Source organism: Calidris pugnax, unplaced genomic scaffold, assembly GCF_001431845.1.
Source record: "Calidris pugnax isolate Ruff unplaced genomic scaffold, ASM143184v1 scaffold70, whole genome shotgun sequence".
Lineage (NCBI taxonomy): Eukaryota > Metazoa > Chordata > Aves > Charadriiformes > Scolopacidae > Calidris > Calidris pugnax.
The window spans coordinates 6,711,146-6,728,885 of NW_015090862.1; the positions used below are offsets into that span (position 1 = coordinate 6,711,146).

Consider the following 17,740-nt stretch of genomic DNA (forward strand, 5'->3'; position numbering starts at 1 on the left):
GGTCTAGCAGAAGGGGTTGGAGCTAGATGATCTTTAAGGTCCCTTCCAACTCTAACCATTCTAGGATTCTGTGATTATTCTGGAAATTATCTGCAATATCGCAAATCAATGATTATGATTTCTTATGGGGGAATAAGTAGATGAATATAACGTCTTGGTTCTTTTGTTTAAAACAAGGCCAAATGCCTTTGACAATGTACTGAAGCTATGAAATAAATACTTCATACTGAGGCAGTTTTCGAAGTTTCCTTTGAGGCCAGATAAGGTTGCTCTTCCAGAGCCTAAGTCTACCTTGGCTCAATGGAAAAAGTTCTATTGCTGTCAGTAAATAACAGAACCAGAGCTTAAAAACATTCTCGTCTTATTATTTCATTATCATCTCGTCCATCAGAATACTCTTTGCAGCAATTTACAGGAATCAGACAGCCAGATGCAACAACGTGTAGAAGTGAGTGGCAAGTACAACACATAAAGCCAGGATTGTTTGCAAACTCTGACAGGAGGTAGAAGATAAGAGGATATTTTTACATTAGATACATGTCTTTATGAAAAGCACCTTTGGTATGCTTTTATTTGAATGGTTTATGTGCACATTTAATAGTGTTTAATAAAAATAGAAGTACTGACTTGAAAAAAATGCCAAAATCTAACTCTAATCATAAAAAAGTATTTGTTTTAATCTCTTACATCAACTCTAATGCAGGAGATGGACTTTTAATATAATTGAGATCACTAGCAATAGATGTCTTTCAGAATTCTGTTACTGTCTATCTGTTGGTGACCTCTAGACTATGACACTGTCTGACACTACAGAGAGCACCGGCAAGAATGAGCGTGTCCTCAAGCCATGTGCAGGGATGTTACAAACACAGCTGAGATCTGTGTATGAGCAATATAAGGGCTGTACTTCTAAAGGTGAATGGTGTGAGGATGGTGCTGCAGATATTTATCTAATTGCAGAACTGATACCTCTGTACAACATGCTACTAAATATAGCAGGCAGAGTGCTAAATGCTGCCGGCCTGGTGAGTACTAGCTCTGATTTGAATATCAATGACACTGGAAAGTCAGTTTACAAGAACGATTTTCCTTTGTTATGTTGAGCTACTGATAATGTCTTGATTTGTTTAATGACATCTTTAGTGCCCATATCTCATTTATTTCTGAGTCCATGGCAATCTGATCCTTCATTAGGGAGTACCTCAGAAGCAGTGAGGCAACAAAATAGCACGATTTTTTCACTGCTGCATGGATAAAGCACAGAGTGAGTGGCAGGAGCAGAAAAGTCTGCATGCTCTCCCTGTGCAGGAAACGAGGATTTTATAAACTCTCTAAGGTATAAATTGATGAAGAGAAGCAAGCCAATGCAAAATTAAACTCAAACAAAACCACTTTCTTCTGTTTGGAAAAAAAGATGAGGATATATTCACCATATTCACTATTGTATACGGCTGTTATCCAGGGAGGGTTTCTGGCCATCTTGTAATTTTTTTTCTACTCTAACAATGAAATTATTAACAGGATCTGTAACTAATTCCACCTACTCCAGCTTTCACACTGCGATGTAAGCAGCTATGCAAACATGCTGACCTTATCAAAAAATAAAGCAAACCAAAAATCCCTTCCTCCAATCGTGCTTTTTCTCATGTACAAAAGTGATTACATTTTTTAAAAGTACAGTGAGTCATTTAAAGGTAATTTCTGAGGACGAAACAAAAGACAACTTTTTGCTTACCACATTTTCTTTATCGCAGTATGAGCTGAAGTAATTTGAAATAATTACAGCATACTGAAGAAGCACTTTGTTGATAGTCTAGGAGAGAAGAAGAGTCTTTTAAATGGTAAATTTCATCATGTGAAAAAATAATAAAACAAACAGAAAAAAGGAGCTTTATATATAAATTTTATATTTTACAGGTGCTAAAAAATTTAGTATATAGTATTTTTTTAGATAAAACATAAGCAATCCTGTGAACATGTTTTCGAATCCCTGCACAACAGATGGTGGGTTGTTCTTAATGTAATGTAATCTTCAATAGCAGAGATACTTTAATTTTAGTCTTACTGTTTTTCAGAAGCATTGAGAGCTCTACTCCTTGCCATGTGCTACATACTTAGTGGAACAGTAGAAAGCTCAAAAGATCCTCTAGGGTAACAATCCATAGATTAAAAATATAAAGGAAAAATAAGGCCAACAGAGCAGTGTTCAAAGCCTGGCAATATATGCTCACATTACAATAATAATGTAAATAGGAACTTTGTTTGCAAATGAGGAACTGTTGCAATGGAAGAACAGGAATAAATATGAATGTAAATTTTTTTAAAGCCATCAGGACTATAATGGAAATCTAAAGCTTGTGAGGAAATGTTACAATCCATATATACAGCTGGCCTAACAAAGTTGAGTTTATCGAACCTCAGGGCTTCAACCAACAATACTTTACTGCCATACCTTGAATTTTTCCTTCCCTTGTGCTGACTAATTACATAATTGCATTTCACAGAATTGCTCCATTAATGGAACTGTAATCAGTATTTAGCAATAATAGTAACTGGTTGTATAACTTACATAAATATGGAACCTCAGAGAGGATATAACTTCTCAAACTGGTAAAAGAATTTAACAAAGTAAATGAGAAACAGTCTAAGCCACTGACAGCGTGTCTTTGTAAGGATCCCAGTCAGAGATAGAAAAGATTGATTCTAAAGAATATTGAAATTACTTAACTTTTAAGTACGTGGCAACACGTCACTCTCTCTGAAACTTAGTTGAGATACACTGATTTTAATTTACCTTTGCAAATCTTCTCATTAAATGAGAAAGAGCTTCTGGATTAGGACACTCCAGTTTCCTAATAATCTCAAAGCTTTGATTGAGCTGTGTGAAGACATCAACCACAGAACAAGAGAAGAGGGCATGATCTGATGTTTGCTGAAACTAGAGAGAAACGTTCAAATGAGTTAATACGTGTTCAGAGATCAAAACTGGATTAACTGATTTTCTTACACTTGTAATTCTTTCCAGAGTTATAAAAAAGTAATAAAAAATGAAAAAAACCAACAAAACCCTCACTGACAATACTGAGAAATGTGGCTTTTCACATTTCTATTACTTTCAAACAGTTTAAAAATAAAAACGGAATTATTCTTTATGACATTGATATCACTTCAGAGTTTATTGAAACCATAGATTGAAGTCTATGGGGAATTTAGGCAGCTGGAATTTCTCCATAGGGTTATCTTCAAGAACTGTTACTAGCTGTATCTTTTGAGGTCTAACAAGGATACTGTGGGAGCAAATGTACTTCTGATTTTGCAATACTAAATAACTGCCTTCATACTTTTTTTACACTTTTCTTTAAAAAGTAAAGGCTCACCCCATCCTTTTTGTCTCTTTCTAGTGCTCCATGAAGAAATTCCATTGAGACATCCTCATTTTCATCCAGCCACTGAATGACAAATGGTTCAAACCACCTGAAAATTAAAAATTATTTTGTAAAGTAAGTACATTTCATAAAGATCCTGCAAGAAGAGATGCCATACAATCCAGCACTTTGGCTCCTTGTGTCTTACACCTGTTCTTGTTGCTAAAAAGTGTATCACCCTAGAAAAATTTTTGTCACCAAAGACACTGTGGCTACCAAAAGGTCTTTCAGGCTTCAGTTTCACATTGTGCTAACTGATCTATCCCAGTGATGTAAAATCAGCAGTATCCATAAGAAAAATGTTTCCATGTTTTGCTGGGGATTGTGTTCTGCACATTTTTTTTATTTTATTTTAGAATATGTCTTTTATCAATATTGGTTTTTTGTTTACATTTATTTTTATTTGTATTTGATATAATTTGAAGAAAAGTTTGCTTTAATAAAACGTCAGCTGTGTTTTATTTTTCTTTAGTTATTTTAAAAAAATTCAAAGCAATAAAAGGCCCCAAACCAACTTGGCAAATCTGCAGACTTGCAGAAGGTGAAGAAATGAGTGCAAGGATAGCTCCTATAAAAGGACAGGACTGAATGTATTGATTGCAGGAGGAAAGGTGAAAATGAAAACAGTAGCCGAATACTAATCCAATGCAGTAAGAATAATTTCAGTTGTATATCTCATTAGCATTGTATCTTTATCCAAATTTGGGTATGAAACAAACGCAGGGGCCTCTATGAATACTCCCGCTGTTCCCACATTTCATACCTTCGACCAAACTATTTTGTCATCTATGAAAATATGCACTTACAACAGTTGAATAAAGAGTCCTATGAAATAGCTAATAGCACTTGTAATACCTGGACTATTTCATTTGGTAGAAGGAAGAATTATAGAGGAGGAAGTGCAAAAAGTAAAGAGTAGTCAGTGCTACACACCTTGAGATCTCGCACAAACTTAAGCATAAATATTTGACCAAAATAAACCTTACATCAAGTCCAAACCCATGGGAAACTTCTCTATACACTACTTACAGAGAGTATTCAGCTACTGCATCCTTGAAAGCAGAGAGTTCTCGCACATATTCATTATAAAACCATTTCACTTTGAAGTGCAAATTCATATAATCTGTGCTTTTGCATAATCGCTGCTTTTCATGTTCTGTAATAGGAGTTGAAATAAAAGCATTTAATAGCATTCTAACAGTAAATAACATTGCTGTGCCTCAATGCACTAGTGACATAATAATACAGTATTGCATTTTAAAGCACAATTAGTTTGATTTTTTTAGAGGTAGTAGTACCCACAGCCTCAACCTTCAGGTTCTGAATACCCCAAGGCAAGACAAAACAAAACAAAACAGCAGACCACAAGTTCGGCTTTTCAACTCTCTTCACTGCAGTGAGGAAAACCCACAAACGTGCTAACTTCCTGTTCCCACAATGCCTCTTTGGCTGTTACAGAACGGTTAAGAAGCCGTGTCAGGTGTCAAGCTAGAAAAGATGGCTGTAGCTGTGTAGTAGCCAAATGACGTAACAAAAATAAATGCCAGTTATATATGAATCTGTGAAATCTGCATGAGAAAATGGGCTGCACTTATCACATACAGGTAAGAAAGAGGAGACAACTCCACAGCTCTGCAGCCATCTGATTTATACATGGCACAAGTAGATAGCCTGGTTTAATAACGTGTTTTTGAAGTTTTTTCAAATGGGCTTTTCCACCTTTCTCAGTGTCCTCTTGTTTTCAGCATGATGGATATGCAGATGGTGATGGATGGCAGGAGTAATGGAGCCACCTGTAACCACCTTCTGCATTTTTGAAGTCTGATTTAATTGGTTTGGAAAAAATGTCAATCTTTCTTCCAGGATTACGATCCTTACTTTAGCTTATCCACAATGCTCTGCAGTCTTTCCCATCCAGCTGCCTTTGACAGCTCCATTCACTCCCTCCATTAGCTAACGGGCACTTTGTCTTTGCTCAAGTCTGGCATTTCCTGTTCCTACAGCATGAAACGATGGATCCACAAATCTTGGGCAGAGTAAACCTTCCTTCACTTACTGCTCACAGCTTCCTAAAGTTTCCACAGTTCTCATCTGTTTGAGGTGTCTGGTCACTTGCACATTCTTCCTTCAGCAAAAGGCTCATCTCTTAATCTCACAGCTCCCTTAAAAAGTGACCTAATATAGATACTTGTCAGGAATGATGTTCTTGTGTAAATAGTATGTATTAAGAACTCATCTCTTTCAAACAAGGTTTTAGCTCCTTACTTTCCTTCCATCATAATATTGTATTATACAAAGTTTTCATATACATTTGGATATGAACCTGATTTTATAGAACAGCAGGGCCATCCCATCCTCTGTCATACACACACCCAAATATACCACTCATTTTTCTGTCAGTGGAAGTGCACTGTGAAATACGCATTCTGTGTTTTTAAGACCTGACCAGGTACATTTAACAGGAAATTTTTAGTTATATTATGCTAAATCAGCACTCCAGTAACATCCTGCTGTACAAGAAATAACTGTTTCAGAAGCATATTATTATGCAGTGAATTACTAAGTTCCGTGGAAATCAGCTTAAGAAGTGCCCCTGTGGACTCTTATTGCCTTTTCAGCATTGTGTTAACATCTTCACCTTCAGTGCCTTTTCATCACACTCCAGAAAAATCAGTAAATCAGTTTCTGTCTAAACATTGCATTTGTTCATGCCCAATCACTGCTTGAGGGTACTACAAATTCTCCCTCACATAATATCATTCATTACTAGCCTTAAACAGAACCAACAGAGAGAAATATGTATGCACACTCTCCTGGTTCTTACTTTCTACAGACCTGTTTTTTTTTATTCTGGTAGGAATTTTTCCACAATCTATTTTTGCAGCCAGCTAGATGACCAAGCAATAAAAGATAGTTCTTCCAAGCGATACCAGTTCTTGACTGATAATAATTATCTTATTGCTATCAAATTCACTGCACATCTACTGCTTAAGTCATTATTAAGAAAAATCTGTCTTATATTGCATCCCAGTAGAGTGGAATTTCTGAAATGAATAGCATTTTTTCATTCAAGTGTTGCATGAATGAGTTATTAGATTATGCAATGCAACTTAAGAGTATTCGTTACAGTATCACAAACCAAGCAAATGCTAATTTCAATTTTAGAAATGAGCTGCTGCCAACAATGGGCAAACTGGTCCAGGAAGGTACAACTGGTACACTATCATTCATTTATATTTTCTCTTTTAAGTTAAGATCTAAATTACAACACATTAAAAATGAGCATAAAAGTAATTCATGAATAATTGAGGTTTTTTCTTCAGGTTATTGTACCTTGGAAAGAATATTTCAAAAGAGACTCCTAGGATATTACTTGTAGTTAAATATAAGTGAAAAATGCATCCTCAATTCCTCATATTAACCTGTGAGAACATCTGAAAATACTTCACATGATCTACAAAGGCATTTTGTACCCATACGTATTACCTCCTCAGTTTATATAAAACAAAGAAAGAGAAAACAGGTGTCCATATGAGTCAGCTCATGACCATTTTAACTCTATGCTGTTAGATGGGTTTATCTACAGTAACCATGGATTTTGGTTAGGAAGCATAGGAACATCACTGTAGGCATTCTAAATTTAGATTAGGACCTACAGATTGCTTGCTTAATTTCCGAAATATTTACACAAGTTAATGCAAATGTCAGACAACAGGGGATATATGTTTGGAGTTTGGAGACCTGTGTCTTTTTTTTCTGATGGAAAGGTGGCACCATGTTCTCCTATACAGATACAGCCATTTTGGACTTTCTGGAAGACAAATGTAGTAGCTGCACTATACAACTCCTTCTAAAAAAATCCATCCTTGCTTTGCAAAATTATACAATTATTGCAAAATTATAATACTGAGTCAGCCTTGAACTAAATCCACCAATTGTAAGCTGTGCAAGTGTGATCAGCAGAGATTATGACAGAAATACTCAATGAGACCTTTTATGAGACCTTTCTCATAATTTTTTCTAGAAGAGAATCTCCAGTACAGTAAACCTAGTATTACTAATCTTTTCTTTGGGCTGCTACTTTTATGAAATGTTCCTTGTAGTGCAGCATATTTTTATAAGCATCTATTAATCTAGTGAGTTTCATAACAAGGATATTTGCAGTTCTCATTAGTGATAAGGGCACATTATTCTATATTACCATATCATGAATCAATGAAAGAACTACTGATAAGATTTCTGTAAACTGTAAAATCTGTAAACTGTAATCTGTGTGCATGGGACACTTCAGCTGCTTTTATCTGTCACAGCTCCAGAAAGAGCATCTTTTTTTACAGTATTGATTACACTGTGGGTTTTTTTTAATTTCTCCTTGGGGTAATGCTCTAATGCACATGTGCTTTCACAGGTTTGCAGTAATAGACATTGTAACTGCAACTATAGCCAAAACTGTATAAAGAGTTGTTCCATCTCAGTTGTACAGATTACAATTACAGTAACACCTTTAAGGAGACTGCCAGGAAGCAAGAGCACTGACAAAGGAAAAAATAAAAATCTTCTGTTCACGTGCTGTTTGTGTAACCAAGAAAGAAGAGAGATTCTTTTAAAACACTATTATGTGGAACGCATTAATATATGCAAATGTGTTTGATGTGTTATGAAATCAGCCACTGACCTGGTGACGCTGTATCTAGCAAATAATCTAATTGCTGAAAATTGTTCTTTTACAGAAAAATGTATAAAGAGACATTGCCAAAAGGACTACAATCTAAGGTACTTTCCCACACAGACCTGTGACCAAACAGCAACACTTTGGAATCACGTTTGATTTCTTGCTCATTTTCCCAGCATTTGCTAAAGAAAGCTGAGAAGATTTTCTTACGGCAGCAAACAAATAGAAACTGCAATACAACTATTATGTTTTTGTCTGATGTTTGCAGTGTCAGTATTTTGTCAATAAAAACATAACGATGACTTACTAAGCAGAAACATTTACTGGACACTGAAGACATAAAGACATTTAACAAACCGGAATAGAATCTTCTTCACTACAGAATCCTTTTTCCTTTTTAACCTTGAAGTAATAACATCACTCTGAGTATCCATGTAATTTTTGGTATGTGTTAGTTGCTAAAAATGGAAAAAAGGGTAATCTAACAACTTTTATAAAGGATTAAAGTTTTAAATATTCAGAGTAATCAATCTGATATTTTGTTCAACTCTAATTTTCTCTTATTTAGGTACAAAAGCTGAGAGCAAATTTTTTTTTACAGCAGTTTCCTAGCCACTGTTTTTGTAACAACACATGGTTAAAATGCTTGAGGGATTCTGTTGAGGTGGTTTGAAAGAATATTTCGAATCTTTATGAACAAGAACTTCAAGAAGGAATTTTGTCTGGAAAAAATGAACAAATTGACCAGATATACATAAATAGATATATCCAACAAAAAAAACCTTGTCCGGTTTCCAGGCTTTAAAGATAATGTTTCAGAGATTAATAACTACTACAAAGGAAAATTATGTATAGCAAATTAATTATAACACAATCAGTTGGCTTGACTGTTACATACATGTTATTGCACTACAGTTTATTAAAACAGAAATGACTGAGACTAAGCATAAGGGAATTGTGTTTGGATTAACTGCAAAATTTCCTGGTAGAACTCAGATGCTGTTGTCATCCATTGTGACATAATTCCATATTATTTGCAATAATTATTTACTGATCATTCTAGAGACTACCGGCTGCCTATTTCATCTATTTCTTTCAGAATGGCTGTTTCAGAAAACCTGCTATTTCCAAACTTTCAATCGCATAATTGGGAAGCATTTGCATGGGAAAAATTGAGTATGAGTCGTAGACAAAGAGCTCTTAAGGAAGTCCTGTGAGGAAAGATATAGATTGTGAATTGGTATTCCACCCTCTGAATCACTGTGGAAACATTACACCAGTATAATGCTCCTATGCTTTGGGTACTTGATCCAAATGCATTCCCTACAGCAGAGGAGTTGGTTGCTACGCCATTGCCTCTTCTAAGGCGGGTGTGATGCTAATAGTGCTCTAGACTTAATCCCTGTAACGCTGGAATGAACTGGAAGACTCTGATTGAATGTAACATATTGGATCAGGCCACTAATGAAGAAAAACGTGAACTCCAACAGAGTTCATAACTGATTTAGAAGGAAACATTACATTCTACTAGACATCTCATCCCAGGGTTCTTGTACTTTGCTAAGGGCAATAGAAGTCACTGGTTATTAAATGAAATACAGAGCAGGACACAACTAATTGATTATTATGTATAGTTTACATTGATTTTGATAATATGAAATACTACTGTCCTTTCTGAAAGGGCTCTTTGTATCAAACTTTTTTTTAGATTGTACTTGCAACTGATTTACAACTAAAACATCCTCTAATTCTTCTAAAAATACATTCTGTCTTTCCTAAGAGAATTCTACATATTCAATCTTTTCTCTGCATCTACTTGGAAAGTTTCGTCAAAATATCTTTGAACACTGCACAAACACAAAGGATTACACCTTGAATATCTCTAGGAGGTGATTAAGCTGTGCTATTACATTTTACAAATGGGAAACTGAGGTATAGGGAGACTGAGGGTATTTACCAAGGGATCATACATAAACTATGAAAAGCATTGTAGATCTTGTTGGAAGATTTCTTTATCACAGAGTCATATTTCCTTACTGAACAGAGACCAGGGAAGGAAGGCACACTGTCTCATTCTGAACCATGAGAAAAAAATTAATTTACTGATCTGTTTTGTCTTCTTGCCTGCAGTGGAAGTGGCCTAATCAATCCTTGACTTAATGCAGTGCACTTTAAAAGCAGATATGACATTGCCCTTTATGTTCAAGGAGGAGCTCTCCAAGTGAGAGGCCATTTGCTCGCAGTGCTCTGCTTTGCTTCACGTTTCACAGCGGGTACAAGCGAGTTCAGGGCCAGCTGCTCAGCATCTGAAAAGGCAAAGCTGTACATTGCTTTCTGGGAGAGGTAAACGGCTTGTGGGAACTTCAAGGGCATAAAAGACTAATGTTACATACTATCTAAAAGATGTAACATGTTAGATCACGAGGGAAATGTGAATCTGCTGCAAACCACCCTCTTTTCTACTCCAATACATTGCATTTGGCATTTTTAACCTACTGTGTTATATTGCCTAAACATTTCAAATTACTTTAGGCCAATTAATTTTGATATTTTCTTATCATTACTTGGTTGCTTTTTTACTCCTTACTGAGAATTTAGCCTATTAGTGTCATCAATTACCACCTCACAGCCAAATACTTCCAGAAAAGTGGGTGTGTATATCACCAACTGGGCCACTCAAGATGCAAGATATGCAGCTTGATTAAGCGTAAACTCCCTCTGTCCTGCTTGCAACTAAGACAAATTAAAATGCCAGTACAGCAACTAATTTAGGAAGATCAACCTCAGTATAGCTTTTATCCTTCAATATCACATCAGAGTGAAATTTATGTACCATGAAAGCTAAACGAGATCAATAACATTCAAAGAACAAACTCTCAGAGACAAAATTCTGTCTTTGGATACACACGGCTGCTATTGATTACAGAAGGAAACAGGCACGTGATCCAAGGACTGAAATAATCTGGATTGTGCTTTTTTACTGCCAGTAGAATTCTTGCTTTGTATGTGAATTGACCACGGAAACCCTAAGGAAATGCAAGCTATGAAGAGGGCAGAAGAAATGGTCCATCATATCTGATATGATATCTATGATCATGATTAAAGGCCTGGTTCTGAAGATTATGGTAGAAATTTCAAATACTTTGTACTGGAGCTTCAACATTTATTCAGAGTAATCACAGAAAGTAATAAAAGAGGAAAAGTAATGCTGGTATATTAATCCAGTTTACATTGATTTTGGCTTCCATAAATCTCTTAATACGTATAAAAATTGCAAAATAAAGAATATACATGCTTTGTGGAAACCACTGCTTCTCGGAAAATGTTATCACGTCATTAAATGCTACATTGTAATACTTGAATCTGGGAGGAAAAAGAGAATAAAGGTAATAAAGGAAGCCTTAATTGTATCGGGTCTTAACTGCTGAATACTCTGCTTTGCATCTTTGGTGTATTTTTTATGACAGGTTACTTTCATTTACGTACTGTTTAATTTTTTAAAAATGTATCTTTCCCTGAAGGAAAAATTTAGACTTGATTCTCTGCTCTTTGGCTTGTCACAAGAGTGCAAAGTGAACATAAAACATTACCAAACAGGCATGGTAGCATTTTATAAGCAATTAGTAGAATGAAGTACAAAACGGGAATAATCAGGCAGCAATAAATGTGAGGCTACACTTTAATAATTACCTGTGTTGTATCTGGATCTGCCTGTAAAGCAGAAGCAAAGGCAAAAAACACCAAGGTGCTCTCTAATTGTTACCCAGCAAATTGCACTTAAGGCTTATTAAAAGATAATGCGGAAACAAGCAGTTTTAATGGATTTATCCTATTCTCTCAGGGATGCTGGAACCACTATCTAATATTTAGTTTAGAACTAATGCACTTGCCTGTAAGGGGAAATGTAACTCTGTATCTGTAGGAGAAAAAAGTGACTAGTGAATATGTGGAAAAGTCCTGAAAGTAAAAGACTGAGTCTTCAACTTAATAAAATAGAGGCTGGGAGAAGAAGAGTTGTTTGCTGTTTGAGGAAAACTTTTACGAAGTGTCTTAGTGTAAAGTTTAAGAATAGGCAGGATTAAAAATAGGATGAAGGTTGGTTGTTATTTTAAATTTTCTTTTACTTAAATGTTTTATTCTAGTTGATAAAGAAAAATATTTTGTTTTAAGAAAGTTGACATTGCTTAATGTTTCTAAAAGGAAAGAAATCTAAAATATAAGTGGATTCACGGGGCATTTGGCTCACAGCATTCCCAAAGAGATGCAGCAGCTAGGTCCCACTCATACTGGGTGAGCATTACCCAGCTTCACTCTGCAGAGATGAGAGGAATAAAACCCCCAAGAAACAGGACAGGGAAATCCAAGGCCGAGCTGCTGGACTACATGACTGTGTCGGGGGAATGTCCTGTAGGAAGAAAAGCACGAACCTTTTCTCTAACCAGCAGAAAGCAGAACTGGACTAAACAACGCGGGTCCTTTAAGTGACTTTCTGTGGGGACAAAGTCACAATTTTACTTAATTTCTTTTTTTTTTCTTTTTTTTTTTATTTTAAATACTAGCCATAAAATTATTTCAGACAAAAGACGTAACTAGTTTTGGCAAAAATGAGAGTTGCAATGAAGTTGTAGCATCTTACTGGTGAAGAACAGTAATCAAGGACAGGAAGAAAGAGAGGCAAATTATTCTTCTGGGTTGAGATACGCAATAAACTACAGAGGGAATCTTGACTGTCCCACAGTATACAACAGAGCTCTCTTCCTGCTCCTATAGGTGATAGGACCCCCTTCAGCTGGACAGAACAGTTCTCCTTTACTTGCATACTCAACTCGTTGGTTTGTGGATAGAGGACAGGGCCATGTGAGCTATAAATAATCCCTAGTTATTTACCAGGTTCATTTAAAGCATCATTCACAGTCTAATGACCTATCCAGCATGGTAGTACTAGTAAATGTTGACTAGCAAAATTGTCTTGCTCACAATTAGGCAACATTGGAAAAGCTTATACACAAATGTTTTACAATCAGTGACTGCCTGGGCAAGAGCCAATAATGTTTCAGAACAAGATTAATACTCGGTGATTAAAAGAAGATTAAATCAGGCCAGAGCTTTCATTATACACTGCTATTATCAAGTGACAACTTTAAGACTAAATAATGAAGTCAGGCATTCACTGATGCACTACATTTTTTTTCTAGTAACATCTGGCAGCATGAATACACCTACAATCAGAAATAAAGAAGCTTTAACTTATTAAGAATACTGTGGACTTGTACTGCAGTATAAGCATTCACTAGTAATTACTGTTCTGATTATGGTTCAGTACGTAATATTAAAGAAAATGGGTCAGGAAATGACCAAATGACATACTGGACATGCCCCCAAGTGCCAGGTCGTGCCACACTAGAGATCTCTGAGGTAGTTCCAAGATAGATGACACATTAATACAGCACAATACAGTGCCACAAAGAAATATTAACTTAGCTCCTGGGAACAGTTCTGTCTACTTTATCTGTCTTAATTAGTGGGTCTAATTAACTTAAATAAAATAGTGCCATTTGGTATGGCTACACTGCTTTTTAGGCAAGACTGGGGATCTCTGTTGGAGGTGATGGTACTCCACGCGATTCTAACACTCGCAGAGCATGTAGCTGCTGTTACTCACATCACTGCCTGTTAGGCTGACCAAAGAGCATCTCCAGTCATGTCACATTCAATCTTACTGATTAAATGCCAAAGGAAAGTTTATTATTAACTCCAACTGTAATATCCTTGTCTCTGACTTTACAGTCCCTCTGAATCCCCCATGAGACTACACATGACTCTCTGTTCCTCAGGTCTCAGAAAGAATGAGGGTGGAACATATTTGTTAAAATGTGTGAATGGAAAATGAGAGTCACTAAAATGAAACATTTTCATATTGTGAAACCCTGCATTCTGGTGGATGCTGCCCTGTTCTCGCTTCCATAACCTCAGCACCATCTCGCCAAATCTGCTCTGTAGTCTGCCTCTAAGCTAAGGCTATATTCTGTCTTAAGGGGAACTTTGTAAATTCTAAAGTTGGAGTGAAAACAGACTTGAAATCTGCCACCAAATGGCGTGACCTTTCTCTGGGCAGCATTAGCCTTTTTGGTTTTTTTCTATTCTGTCTCTGTGCTCAGCATCAACTCATGGACCTGCCTCTTCTTTTTCAAATCACTTTATCGGTTTCTGTCATGAAAGAGGAATGCGTCGGAGAAACAGGAAGATGTTATCTGCTTATGTATTGAGGACAATGGCAAACTTAAAAAGGAAACCTACATTAAATGCATAAAATGTTGTAATGACTTCCTTGTTCTCCTCTTTTTATAAGGCCTGACACTTCAGCATCTTAGTTCTGCAGGATTGAGACTCTCTATTGCTGTATTTACACAGCAGCTAATTCATTTCTGGCCTGATCCTGGTCTTGACTTCTGGCCACTACCGTAATTAGATTAGCATAATAACAGCAATTAGAATGTTCTTTTTCTAACAGACTGGATAGCTTTGGACGTTTGATCTGACCTATTCAAAAAGTTAGAAATATGAAAGATCTGAAAAAAACATTTCTGAAGACATAGAATAAAAAAGATATTTTTGTAATTGCATGTCTAATTTCAGCTCATTACTCTCTCGTTATCTTTTAACCTTCACATCTTCGTACTTGGAAAAGATTTCTTACCACAGGAAATCAGTACCAAATCACTTGCACTGCTGGTGCAATTATCTCTCTGTTCTCATTTGTTTGTACCATAAATACAGAATAACTTGAGGATCAAACAGTACAAAAATATTAGCATCCTAGAAGCTCAGATATGGTTGTATAAAGTAAAAGCCAAACAATAATCTATAATCTATTACATAAATCACTGTTGCTTCATGAATAACCTGCAAAAAAGAAAAAAAAGGGCCAAATCTAATGATCTAAGGAATTCAGTTCTCAAAATGAAACGTGATTCCTTCTCCGTGCAAAATCTATATATCAAAATAATCCCAGACTCCTTAGATCAGGAAAAAGTAGACCCATTTTGGACTTAAAGTTTGCATAAAACTTTTATGCAAAAAAACCCCATTGTTATTAATTTAAAATGGAAGAAAATCTAGAATGAAGTTATGAACTCAATACCAGATTTTAGTGCAGTGTTGTTTGCAAGGCATGTCAGCTTGGCACAGTGGGGTCCTGATCTCGGCAGCTGTGGAGACCTGAGCTGTGCTTCGGGATGTCCTTTCCTCTCACCCAAAAAGCGAGCTGTTTCCCCTGACAGCAGCAATCTACCCTGTCACATGCGAATACGCTGCCTTGGTACCCAGAGAGACACGCAGCCACTGCACTCTTCTCTAGCACAAGGCCACTGCTATGGAAGCTGCTGTTCCCTCTGTCTTCTCCATGTCACAACAGCAGCCTCCTAGCTGGACTGTCCTGGGCAAGAACCAAAGGAGGAGAGAAGGCAGAGGGTGCGATGGCTGCTGGCACCTGGCTCACAGGCCCTGCTGGCTCTTGTCTCGAAAGGAGGAGGCAGCACTGCTCAGAGCAGCGACTCTCCCGCGGCAGCTGCAGCACCATATATCCCCTGAACAGCTGTTCTGAACTGCTCTCGGGAAAAAGGAATGGACATGGGCTGTGTCAGTACTGGTCTTCTGTTAGAGAATGGAGTTATGACATTCATTTCCTGAATTTAAACTGATGGGAGTGGCTGGATATATTTGGGAATATATAAGGTGGGAAAAACCAGAAACAGGATCTTGGATGAGCTAATTTAACCTTTTTTATCATATCAGCAATCCTTTTGCAAATGATGATGGACGATTTCATTACTTCTTGATGAGATGCAGAAAGGAATCAACTTTATAACACAAAAGATGCTGCTTCAGGAGATTAATACTAAATTGAATCAGGCAAAGATTACAGTCGCAGCTCTGGACAACATATATGCACAGATGGTAGCCTACGTTAATAATTTGGAAGGCGACTGGCATAGCAGAATGCAATGCATTTTAATGAACACCATTAAAACCATGAGGGTCGAGTGTGACCATATTTAAGGCTTTGCTCCTAATCTTGTAGAATTTGACAGAAAAAAAATTATTGCCAACAATGAACTCAAGTTGAATCAAACTCAATTTGTAGAATATCCATGGAAATAATTAATGATTTAAAAACAGCAAAGCTGGAGAGAGATACAGCATGCTGCTCTATATTTTGTGACTACATTTATTGAGGTTCCTGTTTCAGAATGAAACCATAGAATATGAAATTATGTATATTTATAATAATTTATAATTAATTTCCTATAATTATTATTTATTCACAGGAACTGTTTCACTACAGATTCTGGGAGTGACAGAATTTCTAATGACAAAAATGGCATTTACCCTCCTCAGGAAGACAGTATCCAAAGCAACAGAGATAAGACCATACAAAGGGACTGATTTGCAATAGATGTAGAAGTGCCTCCTAATGAGTCCTCTGTATGTCTCTCTACAGAATTACAAAATTAACAATAATATTTGTTTTAAAGTCCTGATCCAGCCCAACCATTCACAGTTCATATATTGTGTAATTAACTCTTTCTCAAAAGCTCCCTATTCTATTTTTTACAACCAAGGAACAAACCATGACTTGATCTGAAGCTGCCTTTTGAGTGACCAGTATGCTCTACTTAGCAAATAGAGTGAAATTTCTTTCATGACTTACCTTGTTGCAGTACAGAATGTTTATAGTTCAATCGCTAAAACACTGTAAGCATTGGGGTGCTCAGGGATGTTTGTGTGCAGAGCATAACTATACATTCAAAGTTATGAACACACGGCAATATAATGACTATTAAAAATTCTCATTAATCTGCACTAACTATCTGTAAGTGCAATCAAAACACTGAGTTAATGAACCACCACCTTCTAATACCTGTTCCTGATTTACAGCCTCTCCAGATACAAGTTTGTTCTCACTGATGTAACCAGGAATATGTTTTAATCCAAAATAGCAGCTTTTGGTTTTCATGCTTCTCAGCTTTTGGTAGCTTTTGGCTTCATCGATCACTCTCAAAGGATCGTCTCCTGCCTGACATTAGCTTTCTCAAACTTGGACTTCTGATTCATTCTGATATGGCTACAGAACAGCACCTTCCAATATTAGTTTGAACATCTCTTCTTCTATCCACATCTTAGATACATCTTCCTGCAATTCATTCCTTGCTTTCTTTCTATCTTTTTGTTTTGATGTGCAAATTAAGCATCCAAATAATATAACTAACAAAACAAAGTAACACAACAGCAAATGAACAAAATAATTCTTTCATTAATAGCTATTTTAGGCACTCATCTTTTCCTGCTTTTTCTTTATCATCATAAAAGTCTACAGTATCATCAAAGTATCACCACACAAATATTATCACATTAGACATTAGACATTCTGGAGCAAATGATACAGAAATTAATCTTCAAATATTCCCTTTTAAAAAATTCTTTATGCCTGTAGAGTTGCATTGTTGTTTAAATCTTATTTTTATTTAAATACTTATTTTCACCACTGACAGACTTGCTCTGTAGTTAATAGCAGGCTTGACTAAAGAAGACAATGTGAGTTTTGCTTACCTAAAAAATCACAATTAGCTGTTACTGCTGCTGA

The 17,740-nt window shown here is 36.2% G+C and overlaps 1 protein-coding gene across 6 annotated transcripts in view; it reads right to left on the bottom strand.

Annotated features, from left to right (window-relative positions):
• UNC13C (unc-13 homolog C (C. elegans)) overlaps positions 1-17,740 on the bottom strand; it is a 157,985-nt gene that overhangs the window by 31,107 nt on the left and 109,138 nt on the right. For all 6 annotated transcript variants that reach the window (XM_014944682.1, XM_014944680.1, XM_014944681.1 and 3 more), the window contains 4 exons: positions 4,455-4,581; positions 3,378-3,474; positions 2,795-2,938; positions 1,736-1,813 (listed from right to left, as the gene is read on the bottom strand). In XM_014944682.1, coding sequence (XP_014800168.1) covers positions 1,736-1,813; positions 2,795-2,938; positions 3,378-3,474; positions 4,455-4,581 — 446 coding nt within the window. The remainder of the gene's footprint in view (positions 1-1,735; positions 1,814-2,794; positions 2,939-3,377; positions 3,475-4,454; positions 4,582-17,740) is intronic.